A 24,626-nucleotide genomic window follows, 5' to 3' on the forward strand; every position below is an offset into this window, starting at 1 on the left:
ATTGATGTTTATTCCTTTTTAAGTATTCTCACGTACTATAACATCTGTTAATAACAATTTCCTTTTTGTTTTCTGCAGAAAAATCCAGAGGAAGACAACTCAGGGAGAACATTAGGTTGGGAGCCGGGGCACTTACTGCTCACCATCTGTACCGTGCGCAGTATTGAGCAGCTCCTGCCATTCTTCAATGTGCTCAGTCAAGTCTTCAACAGCAAAGTCACTAGCCGATGTGTGGGACACTCAGGGAGCCCTGTCCTCTACTCAAACACTTTCCCTAATACGGACATGAAACTGGAAAACCACAAACCATTTTCCAGCAAAGCCAGGCAAAAAATAGAAGAGATGGTAGAAAAAGATTTTCTAGAAGGAGTGATAAAAACTTGAGCACCACAAGTGGTTCCATTTAGTTTAAATGTAAATGTTATCATTTAAAACAAAACATTACTCTGAGTTCTATAGTTTCTTTTTTTTTTTTGTATGTAACAAAACACATTTCAGGTTGTATTTAATTTAAGTATTTGTAAATAAGAGCAAACGTCTGAATGTGGCCTGGATCACATATATATATTGTTGGCTCATATTGATTATGGTGCCTAAGAGAGACCTATATATGCATATATAGTTCATTGTTTTTACTGTCCTGAGTTGTCTTAAACCTGCAAAATACACACTGCACATTTTTTTCTATTGGTGTCAAGATTGGTTTAATTTAGATTGGTTGGGGAGTTTTTCTTTCTGTTATTAACCACATTTTAGTGCCAGAGGTTTGGTGATGTATTACAATTAGCTTTCTCCCACATACCTTCACTAAGAGGAATAAGGAATAACCGAAGCCTGGGACATGATCCCTTTACATGTAGCACGTCCAACTCAGTACAGAGATGTGCAGCCTCCATATTCCACCTCTGAGCTCCTGACGATGGTAACTGAAGAGGTAAGTCACTTAAAAATCACTCTGAAGACTTTGCTGGAGAACAATTGACTGCAAACAACATCCTGGTTAGGTAATGGCTACAGAAAAGACATCCCAACATGTTGCTAATAAGATTTAATTTCCAGCAGCCCTCATGATTTCTTCCCAGCATACATTATAAAGTTAATTGAATCATATATGTAAGCCCCAATATCTTACATTAGTGAGACTGAAACTAGAGGTAAGTTTCATTTAGAAGAAAAAACAACAACGAATGTAAGGAATTATTCTGGTAGTGTTTAAGGAAAACAATCAGACCTAGAAACAATCCATTAAGGTGCAGTAAACATTATGGTTATAGATGTGTTTGAACCGTCACAATAATGGCTTTACCGTTCTATAAAAACCTTTCAAAAATCCAGTCTCTCAAGAATGTAAAAATTGTCTTCATAAACCTGGTTGGGGACTTTCTCCAACCCCTCCAGCCAGCTGAAATACCGCCAAGCTCACTTCATGTGCCAGGTTGTCTGCACTTTCCTGAAAAGTACATTAAAGGTGATTAGATGGGAAAGTCTACTTGCAGCTAACCCTGAGGGAAGGGGAGGGAGCTTCCTGATTGTTTCACTAACAAATTCAAATGAAAACTTTTCATCTTTCAGTAGCAAATTCTAACCACCTTAAATACATGGGAAACAAAGTCTCTCAAATAAGGTAAGTTCTTAATCAAATCAGATTAAAGTTATTCCAAAACTGAATAAATTTAATAAAACATAGTCCTTAAAGGCAAAACACAGCCATAATTATCCTAAGAGTAAGTAACTCTTAAGGCCCCAGATAGCCTCTCCGCACCCCGCCAGGGGTATTTATTCTTTACATTAGAAGCCTGGTGCATGAATTCCTGCACCAGTAGGGTCCCTTGACCGAGACCAGCTCTCCGACATCCCCGAGGGGTCCCGGATTGCAGGAGGGCTCCAGGGCATGTCCAGCCCATCTTGCTCAGTCCTGATCAATCAGCTGGACCCCAGCAGCAAGCTAGCCAGTCGGAACGTCTGCCCCCTGGTGGTGAGTGAACATTCTAGTGACTGGTCAAACAACCTTAGCATATTATTAGCATATTAGGCTTTTATTATATAGGATTCTGGGATGGCCTAAGGCAGGGGTCCTCAAACTATGGCCCACGGGCAACATGCAAATACAAATATTGTATTTGTTCCCATTTTGTTTTTTTCACTTCAAAATAAGATATGTGCAGTGTGCATAGGAATTTGTTCATAGTTTTTTTTTTTTAACTATAGTCTGGCCCTCCAACGGTCTGAGGGACAGTGAACTGGCCCCGTTTAAAAAGTTTGAGGACCCCCGGCCTAAGGCTTCTGCAGAAAAGCTGCCAGCTAATGTATACATTAATGGAAAATGTCTCCTTCTGAGCCCCTATTCAATAGACTATTTTGCCTCCACTGTGCAAATTTTTTATCAAGGATTTATGGTGACAGAAAACGATGTGTGAGAGGGCAAATTTTAATATCCAATCACAAAGATTTAATATCCTATCACAAAAACAGCAAAAGCACAGAACAAGGCTGTCATTTAAAGGAAATACTTCAAAAAACAAATTGAGAGTCCAGAGTCAAACATGAATTTCAGAAATGGACCTCAACCCTGATTGTTTACATGAAACAACAGGATTATGTTTTTGTAGGAAAAATAAAACAGAAAATAGTTCAACATGTGTCAAGCTAAGTACCTATTAGTTATTCATGCCACAATTATAAATATGGCTTTTTAGGAAATATAGAATAAATCAAAAGAAAAATATTTGGGGGAAGAATCTAAGTGGGCGTAATTTTGTTCAACTATATAACAACCACTGATGAAAATAATTTTGTAATCTTAATATGAACCTAAAAGTCTCCATAAACAAATATCAGACATTAAATCCTTAATTATCACATTGAGATTGCAACACTATTAAAATAATTTTCACCTCCTAGTACCAGCCCCCACTACGTATGTTATTATTGGATTCCCACTGCACATTTTTAAATAGAACTGTATCAGCTTACTTGTGAGTCTGCTTCTGCGTATACTCGGACTATATCTTCTGTACCAGAGGGCCGGACGAAAGCTCGGGAAAGCTTGTACTTCTTCACCAGGTTGTCGATTGCCTCCTGTAGTCCTGGGGGTGTGACTGCTTTCCTTTCAGCATCCGTGGTGCTAATAACTTGCCTGTCTGCAACCTATGCACAAGCATTTCATGCTTGTTATTATAATTTCATCCCCATTTCAATTTAACAATAACAGCGCTACATTTCAGCTTCTTGTACACAAAGTACAGCACAGAAAGTATCAAATTAAGCATACAATGAAATTACATTAAAATTTTATATTTCTGCCAAAAGCAGGGCTGTTGATATCAACTTTTCTTAGTTTCTTCAGTCTACAAAGAACTACCTTTAGCAAAAAGAAATAACGGCCAGTAAATACCGTATGACTTAAGTCACTGATCAAATTAGCTTTTTAAAAAATCATCTAGTATGAAAGAGGATCATGAGAATCTCCTAGTCACAGTGCTCCAAACTAATTTGAACAATCAGCAGCAATTTCTGTGAACTCTGGTGGTGAATGTGTAAACTGGTATAAATCTACATGGAAATCAATTAGCCGTTTATCTTAAATGCCTTTTAAAAATTCTCTCCCTTTGAGCCCACAGATTCTACTCAGCATCTAGCCTGAGGAACTATTTTTACTTGAAATGATAGGCTATCCAGGATGTGCTTCAAAATAATATGGGAATGTGGAGAATGTAGAGGGAACAACTTAAAATCTACTGAAACTGGGTATACAGGGGTTCATTATTTTGTTCTCTCTATATGTATGTTTTAAGTTTTCCATAATTTTTCAGTGATATATAGTTATAATAGATTTGGAAACCAAATACTTCTCAAAGAATAGAATGGCTAAGAATTATTCTGTAATCTTTAAAGATATGAAAAAATACAGTTAGATGATATAAGGCATTATTTTCCATGTAATATTTATGTTTAGAATGAAATACGAAACATTTGGGAAACATTTTTATATAGTGAGATTTGAAATAATAGGTTTTAATTTTTAAAAAAGAATTTTAAAATCTTGCTCACACCTTAACTTTGAGCTGTCGGTTTGGAAGGTCCGTATAGAGAGCATCCCACTGTTGTATAGTCAGCCCTTTCAGAGCCAAGATTGCCTCGATCACCAGCATGTCAGAAATAGCATCACCGGCTGCCTGCAAGATGGGAGACAATGGAAGGGACCGTTCAACTACAAGGAAAGATTAGATGTGAATGTGTCTTAGGAAACTAAGTTTCCTGTGCTTCCTGCTCCTCTCCCTATGCAGCAACATTAACTGGTGTGGATAAATTAAATATTAACGAGGGGAAAAACTAGCTCTTGAAAAACCTGCCTTTAATCTTCCTCCTTAGCTATAAAATGAAATTACATAACTCTTAAGATTCCAGCATTAACATTCTATAATTCAAATTTTTCTTTGTAACTAGATCCCTTTTGAGATATGCCGTGATGGAAGGCATCATGCAAAGTCTTGGAAAAATAGGAGCTTTGGTGTAAGACATACCTGAAGTTGAAGCCATGTTCTGCCATGTATTAGCTCTAAGCCTTTGTTTCTTCATATATAAAATGACAATTATAATAACCCTTCTCTCTATGTTACAGCAAGGTTTGCACAATACAGTATGTAAAGTGCCCAAAATGTGCAAGATGCTCAAATGTTACTTCCACTGCCATTAGTTACACTCCAATTCTACCCAGTCTGACCCACAAGACAACTGATTGTTCTTCCTGAGTTTTGAGAAAATAGGTTTAAAAAAACATATTTAGTCATATATATACTCAGAGGCTGAATCTAATGAAATTTTTCATCAAAAAATGTAGGGCAAGGGAAGCACTTCAATGTTCTGTCATTGTCATTTCAGTGTAAATCTCCACTGTATGTGCCATGGTTGTGAGAAAGCTTGCAGGACTTCACCACTTTAATTTTTTATATAAGCCCACTATTCTGTCCACCTTCTTTATGAATAATGTGAAAGTAACCAAGACCCCACCAGCCCATCAGTTCTAACCTGGTTAAACAAATCAATAATGTTTTCAAGCATCTTAGCAGCTTTCCTTTTCTTATCTTCTAATTCTTCTGCTAGCTGTTTTATCTTCATTTCAGCAGTTTTACTAAACAACACCTGCAATGAGAGCGTACACAATCACAAAACTACCCCAGGCCCAGTCATAAGTACTATCATGCTAAACCACTTTTGAAATTCTCAATGAATCTGGAGAAACTAAGGGGAAAAATAATGGCAGCCTTACAATGTATGAAATTAAGATCAAAGCAAAACCCAAAAGATATTACTAAGGAGAAAAAAGGTCCTTTGTGGATTATAAAACTGGTTATTAACATTTAAAGAGCTGATGACAAAATACCACTTTGGCAAAGGTGATCACATACATGGGTTCATTATGTTTGCCCCTCAGCCAGTTTAATCAGTTCTGTGCAACCGGGTTTCTTAGGTGGATCTGTATCATTTTACCTGAAGTACATAATTCATTGCACTAGTATCTTTTTGTCCTAAAATTAAGACTGTAAGCCAGGCAGAAGTAGAAAGCGCACTCCACTCACCTATATCATATTGTGGCAAATAATACCAAACTATTTATTATAACATACATCACGTTCCTCAAGATTTCTGTCATTTTGAAATGCCTTTCCCATGATTTTAGTGCCTTCAGATGCCCGCCACTGAGGAGGAGCTGCATACCATGCTCAGCCACTTGCTAAAATACTTACCTGTTGGTAAACTAAGGTGCAGCTGGTCACTCGTTTGAACAGAATACAGCCATACACATTCATTTACCGCACACCAGCAGGCCCGACCAGTTGTCACAGACATTATAGTCCCAAAGCCTAAAATATTTACTATCTACCTTTTATATTCATTCACCAACCTCTGCATTAGATCACTGAAGTTATTTTCTAAGAACTTATTTTACTTCTACTTTCATTCATTGCCTCTAGAAGCCAATTTTGAAATTCATGAGGAAAATTATTTGACCTAGATAAGTTTTTGTGTTGGGCACCCCAAATCTATGAAATGAGGTAAAATATTAAAACATCTAAAGAAAAATTATGTACTTTTTGAATATACTAAAAACCATTTTTACACACCAAAATTGTGAATTTTATGGCAGGTGAGTTATATTTCAGAAAACTTTTAAAAGCATTCTGTCTGCTAAGAGCACCATAAAAAAAAAAGTGTATGCTTACTGCTAATTACATTTCCAGTTGTTTATAACTTAATTCTCAAGCTATCCAACACTTTTCAATTTACCACACCTACTATACTTTTTACCACCTATGGCCAGTTGAACAGAGTATTTTTAAATGATATATAGACAACCAGCTTATTAAAAAATTAAGATGTGCATTCTTATAAGTAATTATACTGTAAGAACGAATTAGCATTATTTCTTCACTCTCAAAGGAAGATCAACCAAATCAAATTCCACTACCATCCCAATAATTTCAACAAAGTATAATATCACCTATTACTAACCAGATATAGAATCCCCATCATTAAAAAAAAGTGCCAGCTAAAGTTGTAATTGTTTAAGAGAACTTACGGTGCCATGCCCATTTGCTTCAAAATAAATTCCAATATCAAACTCCTGAGCCTTATGATGCAAATGTTTTACACCAGTTTTAGTACAATAGACTGGGACCTATAACACATTAAAAAAAATAATAACAGCAATTATTCAATCAACAAATTCATTGTGTACCTACTATTCAGGGATACAATAGGGAGCAACACCTGGGGCTTAATCTAGTGAGGAAGACAAAGCAATTGAAACCAAAGTGGTAAGAGAAGGCACTTAGAAGCACAAAAACAAGGGAAAAGCAAGGCGAAAGAGATGAGGATGGAGGAGTGACATGATCTGGTACAGAAAGCTCCATTTAGCTACAGGATGAAGAGTGGCTTAGAGTAGAGGTTTACAAGCTTTTATTATAAAAGGCCAATTCTAGGCTTTGCAACCACATTGTCTGTTATAATTGCTCAACTCTCATTATCTGTGAAAGCAGCCACAGACAATACAAAAACAAATTAGCATGGCTGTATTCCAATAAACCTTTATAAGCAGGCTGGATTTCCCAGCTTAAGAAGGGGCCAGTAGGAGTTTTCTAGGATTAATCCCAGTAGGAAATTATGGTGGTTGGACTGGTAACAGTGGTCAAAGTCTTGATAGTGCAAAACTACAAAAAGACCAAATAAGATGGACATCTGATTGGATTTAGGAAGCCTCAAGAATCATTAGAGCTAAAAGTATTTAACCCTTTGCGGTCCAATGCTATTTTTGGAATTCAAACAGTCTGGTCCAAATTAATTGACGGGATTGAATGTTGAACTTTTTAATGTTCTTATTGCTTGACGTTGGGCCTGCTCCTAGCTCCTGGTCTGTCAAGTCAGCCTCGAGGTTGGACCGAAAAGGGTTAATTTATTAGAAAATGGTTGAAAAGTAACAGTTTCTGATGCATTCAGTTTCTTAAATGGAATCTTACCTATAAGGGATTTTTAAGACAGAACATAGGGATTAAAATAGTAAAACAACCACCTGAATACTGAAAATCCTGTGAAAAGTAGGCAATTGGGCCCCTGATGGAAGTCCCTTGAGTAACTCTACTGTAAACCACTTTTGTCCCACCCTGAAATCAATCAGATCACAAACTCCAGCCTCCAGATGAGTTTTATTGTGCCTGCTCACTATTTTTCTTAAAATTTATATCAGTTGCCAAGACTTAAAAAGTCAGAAATTTACATGAAAATTTCAGTTTCAGCTCCTCACAGATGGCTTGGGCACACTCTTCCTAGTCCTCACCTGCCCAACTGTACTCATTCACTTTAGCTGTCCAGATCCTAGAGTAACCTGGCTTCACCATTCCTACTTTAAAACGAGTGGCAAGACAAAAAAATAGCAAAATGCAGGAACTTTAAAGGGATACACAAAAGTTAAAAAAGACTGCAGTAGCTAGTGAAAAAAAGAGTCAAGGCAAACAGACCCAATTTTGGCCATGAACCTCTAACACTTAGAGCAGTGTCATACAGATGGTGGTCATCTGGTGGACATTGGGGAAATAATTAGAAACAGAATCTATCAACCCACAAAAATTCTCCACAGAAGAGTAGGAAGACAGTTTTATTACTGAATAAGCATTAAGCCAGACTAGTGATACACATCATGGTCAATCTGCTAAAAGGCTGCAAAGACAGAAAGTCCCTCTTTGCATCAGGAACAATTTAATTTTTCTTTTAGTTTCTAGTTAGCCTTACATGAACAAAGACTCAGCTTCATGCACTACAACCTATTCACTTTTATGAGGGTATTATTTTCCACACAGAAATATCTTACAGTCTACACCAGGGGTGGGCAAACTTTTTGACTCGAGGGCCACAATGGGTTCTTAAACTGGACCGGAGGGCCGGAACAAAAGCATGGATGGAGTGTTTGTGTGAACTAATATAAATTCAAAGTAAACATCATTACATAAAAGGGTACGGTCTTTTTTTTTTTTTTTTTTTAGTTTTATTCATTTCAAACGGGCCGGATCCGGCCCGCAGGCCATAGTTTGCCAATGGCTGGTCTACACTAATAAAAGAGAAACATGCAAATTGCTGTCACTCCGCTATGCCCACCAGCCAATCAGAGCGACTATGCAAATTAACCCAACAAAGATGGTGGTTAATTTGCATATGCAGGCACAGAGCGAAGACTGAAGGCTCCGGCCAGAGTGAAGACTGTTGCAGCTGGAGGGGAGAAGCCAGGCCTCCCTGCAGCCGGACCAAAGGCTTGGGTCCCGGGTGCCAGAGGAAAACCGGTGCCAGCAGCCAGAGGAAGGCAGGCCTACTGCACGAATCTCTTCGTGCAACGGGCCTCTAGTAAAACATAATTAAGAAACCACCAGCAAATGGAAATGGTTCAGTACCTTCATAACTTCTTCAAGATACCGTGTTGAGCTTCCATTTGCATATGCAGTTTGTACAACGCCAATATTCAGACTTTCTCCAATCTAGGCAAAAACAATGAAATGACCATACATCTAAAGTAAAAACACTCCAAAGCAAACGTACGTTCTAAAGGATGACAAAGTGATCAACAAATTCAGCTGTGCCTTATTTTATGCAATAAATAAATGACTCAATCAAAATTTACATATAGGCCAGAAAAAAAGCTAAAATACTTCTGGGCATTATTTAAAACAATTCTACAAGGAATCTTTCATAAAGAACCATGTGGTTTCTTGATCTGTATCTCTTTAATTTTTTAAATAAAAGTATTTATTGAATTCTTGAAGTATATCTTTTCCAGATCATAATAATTACTTCCTATTCATCCTATAAGGCTAGCCACAGATTTCCAAAAGATCAAAACAAATCTCTGAGGATGAGATTTCCTATTTAAGCTTGAAGCTTTGGGGATTTATGGTGGAACTCCCATTATTAAAGTGGGAGTAATGAAGTGTCAGCTATGAAGAATTCAAAACTTCATAAAGCCTCAAATCATAAAACTTCGCCTACATAAGGAAGCAAAAAGTAACTTCGGATTCCAAAACCAGTTCTCCAAAGTTGAAATGTCTAGAATAACCATATCTTTTTGTATTTTCCAGCCACACATGTAAGGAACTTCCCATAAATTGTGCCTTTGAGACATTCAACTGACTGCTATAGAGGCTAAAGAACTATTTCACCAATAAGTCTAGTTTTAAAGGGTAGTCAATCACTCCCTGCCATACCTCCAACAGGAGCTCTTTAAGGAAACTACTAATGAGTGTTGCTATCTTGTCTCCATCAATGAGATGAAAGTGGCCATCTGCATCATAGTAGTAATAAATAATTCTGTCTGCATCTCCATCAAAGGAACAGCATCTTTCATTGGGTTTCATTTCTATTCCTAGTACACAGAATAATTAAAAATGCATTTTAGTCTAAAAAATGGGAATACAACTCAATATTAAAAGTTTTAGGTTTTTTTCTTATTCTAGTTGTAAATGGAAATTTTTTCCCTAAAGTATGATCACAGCTGGTCTTATGTGTTACATGGAAACATGTCCACTATGATTATTCAAGAAATAGTTAAAATTATCCTTCCAAATAAAAACCAGTGTCTTAATCTGCGAACAGTATGCAGGCTTATTGGTAGTTTTTACAGGGTAAATTCTTTCACAGCTAACTGAAAAAGAAGCATTCAAACTCTATGCTGAACTTGACATCATGCTAAAATAATATTCCACTTTATAAGCCAGTTGGTTTGGCAACATAGGTTCCCATATAGTTGCTTAAAAGCTACAGGTATTCCTAAATGCAATTTATCTAGTCCTACTATGTCCTTTATATATATATATAAAAAAAATCAGCAATAGATGAGGTATGTGCTTTAATTCAGATAGGAATGATTTTTATTGTTCACACCATCAATAACAAGAAGCTGATGTTTCTATCTCTCCCTCTCCCTCTCTTAAATCAATAAAAATATATTTTAAAAAACAAAACAGAATTATAGCCCATGAGAGATAAATGGTTTCTGTAATTTGCATAAAATTATTGAAACCTCAGCAACTGTTACAAATTTATTAGATATAAGGATGTCAACATATTGCCAATGCAACATGAAGCAAGTAGGCAGTGAATATGAATTTAAGATTGACTATAGGGTTCAACACAAGCTCCATGAAAGTCAGGGCCTATGGTTTGTTCATACTATAGCCCCAGTGCCTACAGCAAGATAAAAAGCTCATGATTTAGTGAATAAATAGATCAGGGCCTGAGAACTGAGCTGCAGGTAAAGTAGTAGTCAAAACTAGCAACCAATGAAAGGGAGCTTAAATTGGTTAAACTGGAAATTTAAATGCTTACTACAGTAAGGCATAAAGTAACATTAATGTGAGAAGTCACTAGATAAGGTCTGTAGAATTCTGAAGAATGCAGTACTGTCTTAGTATGGAGCCACTCTACTGCAGCCAGTCCACGTGACATGAGGTAAAGAGAAGCCAGATTCCAATATTTAAGTGAAATCAAAGCATTTTAAAAATGGCCCTAGCCAGGTAGCTCAGTTGGTTAAAGCGTCATCCCAATACATCAAGGTTGAGGGTTCAATCCCCAGTCAAGACACAAGAATCAACCAATGAATGCAAAATTAGGGGAACAAATCGATGTCTCTCTAAAATCAATTAACAAAAATTAATAAAAATAAATGGTGGCAACTAATGCAATTAAACACAGACACACAGATCAAACAAAATACATTTGCAAACCAGGCTAACAATTTTGAATCTATAATGCAGCTAAATATAGAAACCTCTGACTACAACTACAATCTGAAGAACAGTCTCCCTCCTAACATGCCCACTGTGGAAAACACTGATTCTGGAAACACATAATTCAGCAGGAGCATTCTCCTTCCAGTGTGTCTAATTCAATAAGATGAAAAATAATGCTACTTACCTATTGCTATTCTTTAGATCAGTGATTCTCAAAGTGTGGTCCCCAGACCAGCATCATCAAAAAGCCCTGGGCTCTTCATAGAAATGCAAATTCCTGTGCTCTACAAACCCGATCCAGACCTACAGACTCAGAAATTCTGCGGGAGAGCCCAGGAATCAGTGTGTGAACAAGCTCTCCAGTTACCAATTTCTGAGTTTGCTTTCCCACCCACACGCTGTGAGGAGTCCTGTGACCCACAGGCAGAGTCCATGTTTGGAATGGCACTAATGAGTAGGAAGGTGCCCAGGTGTCTACAAGTGACACAAAAACCAAATGCATGGCTCCTCATTTGGCCACTTCTGTTTGTAAATGAGATTGGTTTCAAAACTCCAAAAACAAATTTTTTACATACCTTGTGGAGGTTTCTGATGACTTTTCACAAAGTCAGCCCCACATAAATAATTGAGTTTCCCTGTAGTCCCAACGTTAAACAACTGAATTGACAGCCCCCGGGAGAAGTAGTTTTTCATTTCTCTCAGCTTCAGGGCCCCTATGCCATTTGCACAGTCAACCTTAAGTAACAGGCATTCGTCACCACTGCAGAAAGCCTTAAAGGAAAGACACAGGGAGGAAAATCTCAAGTTCTAAAGATAAGAGTGAATCATAAGGCATGCATACCCATATGTAAACATCTTCCATTATTTCAGTTCATCTATTTTAAATCAAGAAACAAAAGAGCACACATATTCAGATGAAAATCATAAAACATCAAAGTAAAATTTCAAAATACCCTTTTTTGAACACTTTGACACAGGAACAGTTTCAATGATTGAATGACTTATGGAAATGGAGTTTGTTAAACAAAAAATTTACTTTCACAGCTGAAAGTCTTTTTAAAAAGTCATTGCTAGAAAAAAAAAGACTGCTCTTGGGGTTAGAGTCTAAAACCCCAGCAGCATAGCCAGATAGAAAAGACAGACATGACACTGTCGTCCCAGAGTTGCGCAAGTGTCTTTATACATCACATACAGGGAAGAACGATGTGAGTGGTTTATAGGGATTTACATTACCTATAGACTAAGGGATGGGAGAAGTGAAGCGGGCCAGTTCTGGATAGGCACAGAGTCCAAGTCAAAAGTGTTTGCTCCCTTGGATAGGTTATGGGCAAGTGGGAAGTTCATGTTAAATAAGAGGCAGAGGCTCCTGGGGTTCAAAAATGCCTGGCTATTCTCTCTTTAGAACAATTGCAGGCATAGCACCTGGAAATTAATCTGAAGTTCCAAAAGACACCTGCTAATGTGAGCAGTCTCTTGTTAGCTGCTCCACAGCTGTTAACACGTGAACCGCTGTTTCTTTCTCTCTCTCTCTGGGTACTGTAATTTAATTAGGCCATCTCATAATTTTTTTTTTGGCAAGCTTTCTTAGATTTAGCCTCAATAAAGCAGGGTTCCTTAAAAATAATATAGTCTATATCACATGACAGTCTTTCAAAGGTGGGAATGAGCAGTAAAACATCTCTCATTCTCTTCATAGTATATAAATACCATGGGGCATTTTTGTTTGTTTTTTTCTAATTGACAGTCTCCTCTCCTACCCATCCTCATCCCAGAATATAAATTCTATGAGAGCAAGGGCTTTGTTTTGGTTTGCTGTGCCTGACAATAACATACACTCAATATTTATTGATCAAATAAATTAAGCTCCTCAAATCTCATCCAGGTTTAACATGCCAATTCCCTTAACAAGAAAATCTCAACAGTAAGATGCCTCAAGTGTGATATCAATAGCACCTACTTAAGAGTAAACTCGCCCTGGCCGGTTTGGCTCAATGGATAGAGCGTCGGCCTGCATACTGAAGGGTCCCAGGTTCAATTCCGGTCAAGGGCATGTACCTTGGTTGCGGGCACATCCCCAGTGGGGCGTGTGCAAGAGGCAGCTGATCGATGTTTCTCTCTCATCGATGTTTCTAACTCTCTATCCCTCTCCCTTCCTCTCTGTAAAAAATCAATAAAAATATATTAAAAAAAAAAAGAGTAAACTCATCTGAATGAATACTTATAACCACAAGAAAACCACCGTGTTTGTTCCCCCAGTGATTTAAGGATGTTACATGCCTTGCCAAGTAAATGCCAACACACAGTTAGGATACAAGGACCAGAATTTGTGTAGTCCTGCAAAGAAAATGATATGCCGAATTTTTGGAAAAAGGACAAGTGACAAACTATGTAATTAACATTCAAGTTTTCACCTGTTTGGTAAGCTCCACAAAGGCCTTGGAGAGCTTCTGGTAGTAGCCTTCTGTGGTTGCCTTTCCATACTGGCCCTGGGTATTCCGGCAGTACACCATGTAGTGCAGCTGCGGCGTTGTCAGCAAGCCATAATCTGTCACAGAAGGAAAGAAAGCAATGTAGCACATTTCTTAATAAAGAAAAGTTTAAATGGATTCATACTGAAGGAACTGAAGGTGAGAAAATACAGTTCAGAAAACACAAAATGCTAAATTTTAAAAAGCAAAAATATCCACTAAAATCATTACAAGTGCATGTCACATTGTAATTTATAGGAAGAAATATGTATTTGGTCTTTATCCCCATTCCTGACAGAGCTTCTAAACCAGCCATGGGCAAACTACAGCCTGCGGGCCGGATCCGGCCCGTTTGAAATGAATAAAACTAAAAAAAAAAAAAAAGACCGTACCCTTTTATGTAATGATGTTTACTTTGAATTTATATTAGTTCACACAAACACTCCATCCATGCTTTTGTTCCGGCCCTCAGGTCCAGTTTAAGAACCCATTGTGGCCCTCGAGTCAAAAAGTTTGCCCACCCCTGGTATAGACAAATAAAAAAAACACAGAGCAGTACAGAAAAGCTGTAATTGAGTTATATTTCCAGTAACACTGCAAACTACATAATTCAGGTGAACACTCCTACAAACAACCAGAAATGCTAGATTAAAAATTTCTTTTTAGAAGTAACTGCAGTGCCAGCAAGTTGTAGAGGAAGTAGGCCAAAATCTATTTAAACAGAAGAACTCCACAATTAGAGCCAAGGAAACTAGTTTTATTCTCTGGACATTCCTCAAAACTTGAAATTGAGCTATGGTTTTCAGTGCAAAAAAAGTCCATGTTGTTCTAAAAGGGGGAACCCAGTTGAAGGCCAGGCCCTCATAAAGCTGAGGCCCCAGAGGACTATTCTTCAGTGCAAAAGTGAGTCAGTGAATCAAAAGTGAGTCATGGAGGGGAAGAGATCAACCAAGGAACTTGTATGCATAGAGGCATAACCAATGGACACAGACAATGCAGGGGGGCTGGGAGAGAACAATGGTGGGGTGGGGGGGCATATGTAATACTTTCAACAATAAATAAAAAAAACAAATGTGAGTCAAGACCCAGCTGGGTGGCTCAGTTGGTTGGAGTGTCATCCTGTACACCAGAAAGGTGGCAGGCCTGATTCCCAGTTGGGGCACGTACCTAGGTTGTGGGTTAGAACTCTGGTCAGGGTGGCTACTGGAGGCAGCCAATCAATGTTTCTCTCTCCGTCTCAAATCAATAAACTTCTCCTCAGGTGAGGAGTAAAAAAAAAATAAGTCAAAAGTCCCCTCCCAGAAAAGCTGTCTTAGAACTCAGCACAGCAGAGGGAACACCCACAGCTAAAGAACATAACCACAATCACATGCCTCCCAGGGATTTCCAACCCAAATTCCCATAACCACACGGGTCTAAAAGAACCTTGTCATCAGCCAGCCAGGTAGTACTCCCAGCAGAAGCAAACATTAAACTGCGTCCACCATAAACCTCAAAAATGCCCCACAAATAATTTGTTTTTCAAGAAAAACAAATAGCTTATAGTAAAAAATCTAAACACACAAAAAAAGGCAACACGAGCAAGGAACAGGAGAAATAGATAGCAGGGATAGGCCAGTATCCAATAAATATTCATTCATGAAATCTGCCAACAGCCTTCACAAGTCATACACTAGAGTCTGCACTGAGGCGAAAAGTATTTAAGTTCTTGGCTGTGGTATAAGGATTAGATGAGAGGAGATGGAGAAACCCCCAAAATAAGTAAAAGCTTAAGTCTAAGGAGGAGAACTGTATAAGGAAGAGAAAAACTATTCCAAAAGGCATACTAAAGGATGAAACAAATTTTATGACCAATATCAAAATTACCAAATAAACATTCACTAAATGACTTTTTACAGTTAATAAAAAGCATAACCCCTCTATTCCACTGATCAACCCAAAAACATAGAAACCATTCTTCACAGCTCTATCCTCATCACATCACAAAATCCTTTGGATTAAATGTTAATTTCAAGTTCCTCCATTTCTCTTGCTATCATTACTCTTGCACAAACTTCTGCACAGTTTCCTCACTGGTCTCTTTTCCTTACAACTTTCCTATCTCTCGTTACACAATAGCCAGAGTGACTGCCTTAAAATCCTTTGGTGGAGACCCACTGCATCTGGACTAAAACCCAAATCTTTACCATGACCTCTAAGGCTTGGAATGACTTGGCCCCTGCTCACCTCCCTAATCTTATCTTCCAGTAGCTTCCCCCAAAGCTCCTTGTGCTGTAGCTGCACTAATCTTTTGTTTCCTGAAATACACTGGAGCTGGAGAGAAATGAAGGTTAAAAAAAAAAAAAAAAAAGCGACAGAACCTAGCGAGAGAACCTGGCTGAAGAACCTAGAGACAGAACCTAGAGACAGAACCTGGATAGAACATGGCAAGAGAACCTGACTAGAAGCTGGTGACTGAACCTGGCTGGAGAACCTGGAGAACCAGGCTGGAGAACCTAGCAAGAGAACATGGACACAGAACCTGGCTGGAGATCTTAACTAGAACTTTGCTGGAGATCCTGACCAGAACTTGGCTAGAGATCCTGGCTAGGCTGTTGATCAACTGAACGCTGTCTCTGTCATTCCTTCTTCGCCGATTCCGTCCACACCTTTGGGGACCCCTGGACCTGCTGGGGTTGGACCCCAGCAGCTACTGAAGTTGAGAGCGTCTTTTCATATATCTGTTGGCCATTAGGGATCAAAAGTCTTAATTTTATATTGCCATTTCCCTCAAATTGGATGGACTAAATAAACATTCACTCACAATATATAAGGGCTCCCATTCCCCTCCTTTACTACTTACATTGTATATTTCACTTCATCTTTGCTGGGCAAAAATCATTGTTCTCTTAATTTTATTTTTTAATGGCTAGTAAAATTTAAATATATGCCTAAAAAAATAAAACAAAACAAAACAAAACAAAAAAACCCTCAATTTTTTCTAAAATAAAACAGTAAAAAAGTGATGCTTCTAGAGATAGAATCAAAATGTTGAAAATAACCATTCTAGGAAGAACACAGTTTTGGGCAGAGTGAATGTAAAGCAGGGGCAGCCACCTAATGGGGCGTCATTCAGACCAACGCATTGCACACTGCAGGCTGAGCCACTGCATGTCTGCATTTTCTAAAGCAATAGATGAATGCACATCGTGTACTATGGGTAAGTATGTATGGAAACTTTTATCTCAGCTATACATACAAGCACACACACACAGTCATGATACCAAATGGGTTTCTTACTATGGGTTGAAACAGTCAAATACAGACTACTGAAGGGTTGTAAAAACAGGCACTCAGAAATGTTTGATGAATAAATAAATGAGTAAATAAAAGAATATACGTAGCTGAAGCTATGGCGGTAAAGATGAACACTCAGAGTGAGAGAGAGAAGCGAAGTATGGCCACATTAAGAGAGAGGGTAGAGGAGCACACAGAGAAGACCAACAAGGAACAGTGGCCAAGGAAGTGGAAGCTTAAAGAAAGAGGGAGGCCAAATTATGGACAGCTGCCAAGACACAGACTGAAATAAAAATTTCAAAACATAAATTCTAAAAGTTATTTTTATGTTACAGATCCCTTTGAGTATCTCACAAAAGCTATGAGTCCTCTCTCCAGAAACTAAGTGTGTGTGCAGGCAACACTCTGCATACTGTATTAACAGGGACGCAGGGTGTGGGCAGCTTAACCAACCACCACCACCCCCCACAGGTCCCGGGCCCAGGTTAAAAATCCCCACTCTTATAACACCCACTGGATTTGACAATTAGAATTCAGGTAAGTGTCAGGAGGCCTTTCGCTGGAGGGGCAAGGATGGAGACTGGCCTGTAGTAGGTGAAGTAAGGACTACAGGAGCAAAGAGAGAAGTGAGCTAGGTGTACTATTGGAAGAAGCCAGGTTATCTGTGAAGGAACGGAAGACACAGGATCTGGAAAGGAGGCTGAAAAGGTGAAGAGAAGGAATTTTTAAATGAGAACAATCTAACACTAGGAAAATTCACCTCCAAGCACAATGGGTTCATTGTATTCACAAGGGGCCCAACCTATATAAGAAGAGAATTCTAGCCTCCATTTTGTTGCATTTAATACTTCCTTATTTGTTAAAAATAGGGGGGAAAAACCCCAAACCACTTGTCAAAACTTAAAATCATGATTACAAGTAGACCAAAGATACTTTCCATACCTACATGACAGACAACAGCTGATTCCACATGTGATCAGCCATTAGTGAATGAATACCTGATATTGACAAAAGCTCCCTAGGATAGACTTCAAGTAAATTCAAGGAGTTTTATATCAAGAAGTTCAGCCTTACTAAAGACAGCTGTTTAAGATGCTTCCTACATGTAATGTATACATAAAATAAAATATGCATGCCCAGAAAAAAAATTTTTTTATTTTAAAGACTAGTATTTTATATCCTGAAGTTCATTTTTAAAAAACTTTATCTGTACTTTCAAACTTTTCTAAAATAAATATGTATTACTTTTATCATTTTTAAAAATGTTTTTTAAATATTAAATTAATTTACAACTTAAGATAACTACATACCATGGAATTGACCTCCTGAAAAAGTGATGCCATCTATTACAGACTGTGAAAGTTTCTCACTGCTGGGCCTAGGAGACAAAAGAGGAAAAATAGTACCTCTCATCCAGAAACCAACAGGTAGGTGGCTAGTTCTGAAAGCTAATGCTGAAATTATGTGCTACAAATATCAGAATAACAAGGTCATTATATTTGAATTGAAACCTGTCAAGTATGAAAACTCTGAAAAAAATCATTTGGGTAGAGTATGAGAAGTCTTTTACAATGTTATTTCTTGGAAAGATACTGGCTTTTAAATGAATTTAGAAAATAGATATAAAGGATGCACTAATTACACCATACCCAAATACCTTGTCAAGTTTGACAATAACTACACATACTGCCTAAGAGCACTAACTAATACTGCAGCATTGGGTATTAAAGTATCAAGGAAATAGAACTCACTTTTCATTTTAAAACATAAGAACAAATTATCTACCTATCTGAAAATAAAGTAATATATAACTGCCTTGTATATCATTATATAACTGCCTTGTAGAAAAAGATGTTCTGTATCATTTTAACTAATTAATAGGCAAGAGGCAAATACATGTGGATGGCTTTATTGTGAGATCATTTGCTTCAGAACATAAGTCACCTGGCTATTTCTGCTACCCATACATACCAGTGGTCATGGAATCAGTGATAGATGGAAGTCCCTCTGATAACACATTTAAGGGTAAAACACTAGTGCAAAGCAATAAGAAATGGAGTAAAAATTTCCTTTATAAGCATCTCTGGCTTAAACCAAATTTTATATAAATGTGAATGCTTGTTTCAAAGCACACTTTTAATCTAACATTTTACAAAAAAATCTTTTTGTAAAGGAAGGTAAAAGCTGCCAAATATGACAAATTTGAAGAAATAAACTTAATATTTTACAGTGAACTCCAGCATGGGAAAATAATATAAATATATGGGCCAACAACACGGGATTATAAAATATATCTCTAAAAATAATGAGTTAAAATCATGTGTTCTCACTTTACAGGGGAAAAAGTAAACCTAGAAGTACAGGGAGGAGACATCTGTTAATTCTCTCGTGCCAGGAAATGTATTATTTTGCATAAATTATTTCATGTAATCCTCACAAAAACCCTGTGTTAGGCCTTATCATCAACATTTTATAGATGAGCAAAGGGAAGCTCCAAAAGGTTAAAGTGGATAGTAAGTGTTGGAGTTGGTGTTCTGACTCCAAAACCCAAGCTGTAGTGCTGACTTAGTCCCTGTGTCTCCTAAAAAGGCCGGGTAGGGGAGAAGCCTCCCGGGCAGTTCTGTCTTTCTTTCCATTTATCATGGTACAAAACTGTTACAATCACTTATACTGAGTTCCCAAAGCTGCTTGCACCACTAACTCGATGGTCACCTGGTATCTCTACCAATCACGACGAAGGCGTCTTGCTGCAGATCCACGGCAGCTTTCTCGCTGATGTCCAGCAGCACTCTCTGCACATCTTGCTCCTCAGCATTTGCCAAACAGGTAGCGTGTTCCTCCCAGGAAGGTGCCAGCATTTCACCCAAAGGATCCACCAATTTGACACCATTGTCTTCCTTAAAAGAAAAACAATTGATAAGCCATCTGTGCATCTTTTTTTTTTTTTATGGTAAAAACTTTTTATTTATAAACAACCATGTACTCTTTCACCTGCTAGTATTTCAAACATAAGGGGGGAGCCACAGAATATATTCAATAAAGTGGGTAATGAATAATGATGTTTAGTTAAGAATGTAGAAAGTCTTAGTTATTAACCTTCAACTATTTGTATAGCACATGAGCATCTGTGCATCTTCAGAGGGTGAGTTGAGGAAGTAAACTCCAGCTGCTTTTTCCCAACAAAAGACAGTGATGTCTGAGAGCTTCACCAGTGACCCTTACTGAATGCCAGACCCTAGACTAGGTGTTTTGTACTCATTAGCTCAGTAGATAGATCTTCATGACCCCACACACCAACCTAATGACCCCATTATTATTCTAATCTGACAAAACGAAGATTCAGATCAAGTTATTTGCTTATGTTCATACAGTCAAGAAGTGTCAGTGCTGATAGTAAAACATTAAGTCCATCTGACTCTTACACCCAATAGACTACACTAGTTTTAAATGGCTGCCATCTGTGCTTTAACCACCCGTTAACTAAGGCACAGCTGGAGCAAAGTGAGGGCCAAAACTCCTTCTCACTATTACTTTCGATTCTAAGCACATCCTGGCCAGTGTGTCAACCAGTGGGTGGCACAGAAGCTGAAAACTGACTCCTAATTCTGTCCTGCTCAAATTTCTGGGGGAAAAAAAGTACAGTTTAGAGCAGCGGTCGCCAACCGGTGGTCTGCAGACCACTAGTGGTCCGTAAGGTCCGAAAGGTTGGTGATTGCTGGTTTAGAGTGAATGTCAACTGAAGGAAACAGCTCAGAATTGTTTTAAGAAATGCAATAAATATGAGGTTCTGCCTACAAATCATTAATAAATTACAGAAATTTAGACATGCATTTATAATAATGCACATTTAGAAGTTGGACAAGCAAAGTCCTCATGTTTGGGGGGAAGAGGTTACAATCCTACATTTAACTTACTTTTGATTTAGCTACAAAGGCAAAAATCTCATGCCATAGTAACCAAACAGAAGCATATTATTCAAATCATGTACATGGTGGGGCAAAAGTAGGTCTACAGTTGTTCATATGGGAAATAATACAATAATTAATAAATAATACAAGAATAAATTGTGTTTCACATACACACAACTGTTTTTACCTCACCCCTATTAGTGAGCAACAGAATAAAAGCTTAGTTGTATCAAAAGGATACTATATTTATAAAAGGCTGTGACTCTCGGGTAGCTATGATGCACATTGACCACCAGGGAGGCAGATGCTCAACACAGGAGCTGCAGAGCGACAGCAACTTTGCAGAGTGCCATCTCTCACTCTGGGACCCCTCAGGGGGTATCTGACTGCTGGTTTTAGCCTAATCCCCGCAGGCCAGGCCCAGGGACCCCACCTGCTGGAGGGACCCTGCTCACTTCACAGACACCCTTTGAGCCCCAGCACCACCCCAGGTGCCACCTCCTAATTAATTTCCTTTCAATGTGAACGAAGTCATACACCAGGCTTCCACTCCTTTGATAAAAACTTGTCATAAACACCAACACCATGAGCCTCATCAACATTCTGTCCAGAGCTCACTTTTGGATCCCTGGAGCCTCCCGTTTGGCTGTTTCTTCAGAACAAGAAACTATTCCCTAGCTATTAAAAAAACCTGTCTGAAAAATTTCAAAATGCACTAAGTCTTTGCAAACGTTTGCCCTTTCCCCACCTTGCTTCTAATCTCTCTAATTTCTGTTAAATTAACAGAGGTAAGATTTTTTATTACTGATACTGTGGCAACTAATTTGGAAGGACATTCTGTTATTTCTCTAATGTGGACACTCCCCCCAAAAATAACACTCATTTCATTCTCTCCACACCCTCTAATGAATCATGAGCCATATGACCACTCATTAAGAAAAAGCTATTTCACAACCAAAGGCACAAAACGACATGATGGCCCATTCCTAGAATTAGAATTTGAACACTAGATCAAACTGCTCAACACATTAAGGTTTGGTCTTGTAAATAAAGGTTTGCTTGATCAGAGAACTAAATGCATTACCTCAGGATTGTGTGATGCTGTTACCATGACTCCTATTGTAGATTTTGTCTGTTTTGACCGCAGAACAGCTAATAATCCCATGCGAAACATGACATGATCAAGATGTTCTGCTTTTGTTCGAAATCCAGCAGTCCCGTATTGAAGAATGAGTCCACTGGGCTTGGCATGTAATGCTGAGTGTTTTGTAATAGCATCTAAATCCATGTCTACAAAATTAAGGAATATTTTTCAGGCATATTAAGAAATCTTTCAAGGACCATTTGCTTCAAAAACTGCCACCCCAAACACACATGCCTCATTTTGAACCTCCCCAAAGAACCATTTTTAAAAAAATACATTTATTGATTTTTTACAGAGAGGAAAGGAGAGGGACAGAGCATTAGAAACATCGAGAGAGAAACATCGATCAGCTGCCTCCTGCACACCTCCTACTGGGGATGTGCCCGAAACCAAGGTACATGCCCTTGACCGGAATCGAACCTGGGACCCTTCAGTCTGCAGGCTGACGCTCTATCCACTGAGCAAAACCGGTTAGGGCCAAAGAACCATTTTTTAAGAAAGAAAAGAATGACAGAGTAAGTCCTGGGAGTTGGTAGTACCTAGAAAATCTTGCCCCAATTATATTGTCCACTCCAGAGCAGGGGTCAGATTATTTCACAACTCATCTCCCATTTGGCTCTAGGGATATCCCTGGACCTGGGCTGAATTTAAAATGGTCCACTCTCAACTAAAATGAAGGTTCCACAGCAAGATTCCTAGACCCCTACAAGATCAAAAATCACCTCATTTCACAAGTGGAACAGCTTGGGCCTGGGCCTCAGTTAAATGAGCTAAATTTACGATGGGTAACTGATGACCCTAAAGCCCAAGGTCCTACTCTCAAGGGGACTGGACCTACATACCCAGAACACGTGGGAAATCTGTGCAGCTCTTTTGTAATTCTTAAGAGCCTACAGAGACTATTCCCAGATGAAAAACAAAGGCTAACAGTCTCCTTCCTCTCCAATACCTTACAGGGGGTGGTTCCATTTTCATAAGGGAGAATCAGGGCACACTTCTAAGTTAAACTCTGGCCCAGCCAGGTGGCTCCCTTGGTTGGAGCACCCTCCCACACACCAAAAAGGGTTAGGGTTTGGTTCTGGTCCAGGGCACACAGCTAGGCTGCCGTTCCCATCCTGTTGGGTGCACATGGGAGGCAACTGATGTTTCTCTCCCCCTTCCTCTTCCTTCCTCTCCTCTCTCCCCCTCCCCCGCCCCCTCTCTCTCTCTCAAATTAATGAACATACCCTTGGAGAAGGAAGGAGGGAAGGAAGGAAGGAAGGAAGGAAGGAAGGAAGGAAGGAAGGAAGGGAGGGAGGGAGGGAGGGAGGAAGGGAGGGAGGAAGGAAGGAAGGAAGGAAAAGAAAAGGAAGGAAAGAAACGAAGCTCTGAAACTAACATCATCTTCCTTTTACCTTTAATTTTAAAAATCAAACATTGGCCCTTAGCCCTCTAACTTTTCTTAGCCGCTTGGCCACGTCCTCCGCAGGGATAGTCCCATTCCCGGTGGAACTTGGGGCTCCCCGCCTCAGCTGTGCACTGCTCAGTCCCTGGGTCAGCCCCACCTCCAATCAGCCCTGAGAGGAGCAGCAGCCCCCCGGCTGCCCGCCTGCCAACCTCCCGGGCAAACCTGGCAGGTGCGGGTCGCCTCCAGGCCGCCGCGGGGGGCGAGCACCGCCAGCAAAGCCAGTCAGCCTTCGGCTGGCGGAGGACCTAGCCTTCCACTTGTAAAACACAGCTGAGCAGCGCTCTGAAATGAGGTGTGCCTGAATCTTGTTTCCTTTATGGTCCTTAATTGCTTCAATGAACAAAAGTTAAAGGAAATGGTGGAAAACGTTTTGTTCGGTTGGAAGAAAGCTGGCGCTCGCCAAGCTGACTTAGTCCGGTCCAAAGTGATCAAACCTCTTTCCCAAACATGACCACATTTTGTTAAAACCTGACCCGTGGGTAATGTATCACGGTTATTCATAGGGCGTAAACCAGCCCTGTAAGTCCAAAAAGTCTTTTTATTATTATTACTAAGATAAGATGCGTCCACCCCTTCATGCGTTTCACGTGCTGAAACGACTTTGCATTGGTCCGTGAACGCTTTTGTTAAAAGTACTTGCAAGTCCAGGGTCCAATCTGAAAAAGCTCAGCGTACCCCCCCCACCCCATTCCATCGTCAGCACCCGGGCTGTCCCCTTCTCCTCCGGCCCGAGGCCCCGAGACCCCCGCCCGGGCCCGTGGACGCGCCGCCCGGCACGGGACCCTCGGGCCGGCCCGCCGCTCCCAGGCACAGTGGCGGGTGGGTGTGTCCCGCGCGCAGCAGGTTGGTCAGTCCGTTAACCCACCCACCGGCCCGCGGTCGGCCGAAGCCCCGGGGACCGGAACGTGCCCTCTCGCCGCCGCCCAGCCTCGGGGCCCCCTCACCTCGGCCGGAAGACTCGCCCTCGCCCGCGCCCAGCGGAGAAGCTGCCTCGCGGCGCGCCTGGTACCACCCGGGCGCTCTCGGAACCCGCAGACGTGGCCCTGCGTGGCTTCCGGCACGTCGCCACGCCCCCCGGCCAATCACGGCGGGGGAGGGTTCGCTGGCCCCGCC

General features: G+C 39.7%; 2 protein-coding genes across 8 annotated transcripts in view; one reads left to right on the forward strand and one right to left on the reverse strand.

The window, feature by feature from the left end:
- Positions 1–685, forward strand: part of DOP1A (DOP1 leucine zipper like protein A) — a gene marked incomplete at its 5' end in the record, with an annotated part of 84,688 nt that extends 84,003 nt beyond the window's left edge. For all 6 annotated transcript variants that reach the window (XM_081094396.1, XM_081094399.1, XM_081094398.1 and 3 more), the window contains one exon: positions 79–685. In XM_081094396.1, coding sequence (XP_080950522.1) covers positions 79–384 — 306 coding nt within the window. In that variant the 3' untranslated portion in view covers positions 385–685. The remainder of the gene's footprint in view (positions 1–78) is intronic.
- On the reverse strand, positions 460–24,538 carry PGM3 (phosphoglucomutase 3). 2 transcript variants are annotated; one of them, XM_081094402.1, is made up of 13 exons: positions 24,458–24,538; positions 22,007–22,212; positions 19,727–19,911; positions 18,325–18,392; positions 13,682–13,815; positions 11,846–12,041; positions 9,747–9,904; positions 8,940–9,023; positions 6,581–6,679; positions 5,029–5,142; positions 4,053–4,175; positions 2,974–3,147; positions 460–1,450 (listed from the first exon to the last, which is right to left on the reverse strand). In XM_081094402.1, exons 2-13 carry the CDS (start codon positions 22,208–22,210, stop codon positions 1,361–1,363), a joined length of 1,629 nt encoding a protein of 542 aa, XP_080950528.1. In that variant the 5' UTR covers positions 22,211–22,212; positions 24,458–24,538; the 3' UTR covers positions 460–1,360. The 2 variants fall into 2 exon arrangements, with proteins under 2 accessions (XP_080950528.1, XP_080950529.1); XM_081094403.1 differs by lacking the exons at positions 9,747–9,904; positions 11,846–12,041.
- Between the last annotated feature and the right edge of the window lie 88 nt (positions 24,539–24,626).

This window comes from Myotis nattereri, assembly GCF_964212035.1.
Source record: "Myotis nattereri genome assembly, chromosome: 6".
Taxonomy (NCBI): Eukaryota; Metazoa; Chordata; class Mammalia; order Chiroptera; family Vespertilionidae; genus Myotis; species Myotis nattereri.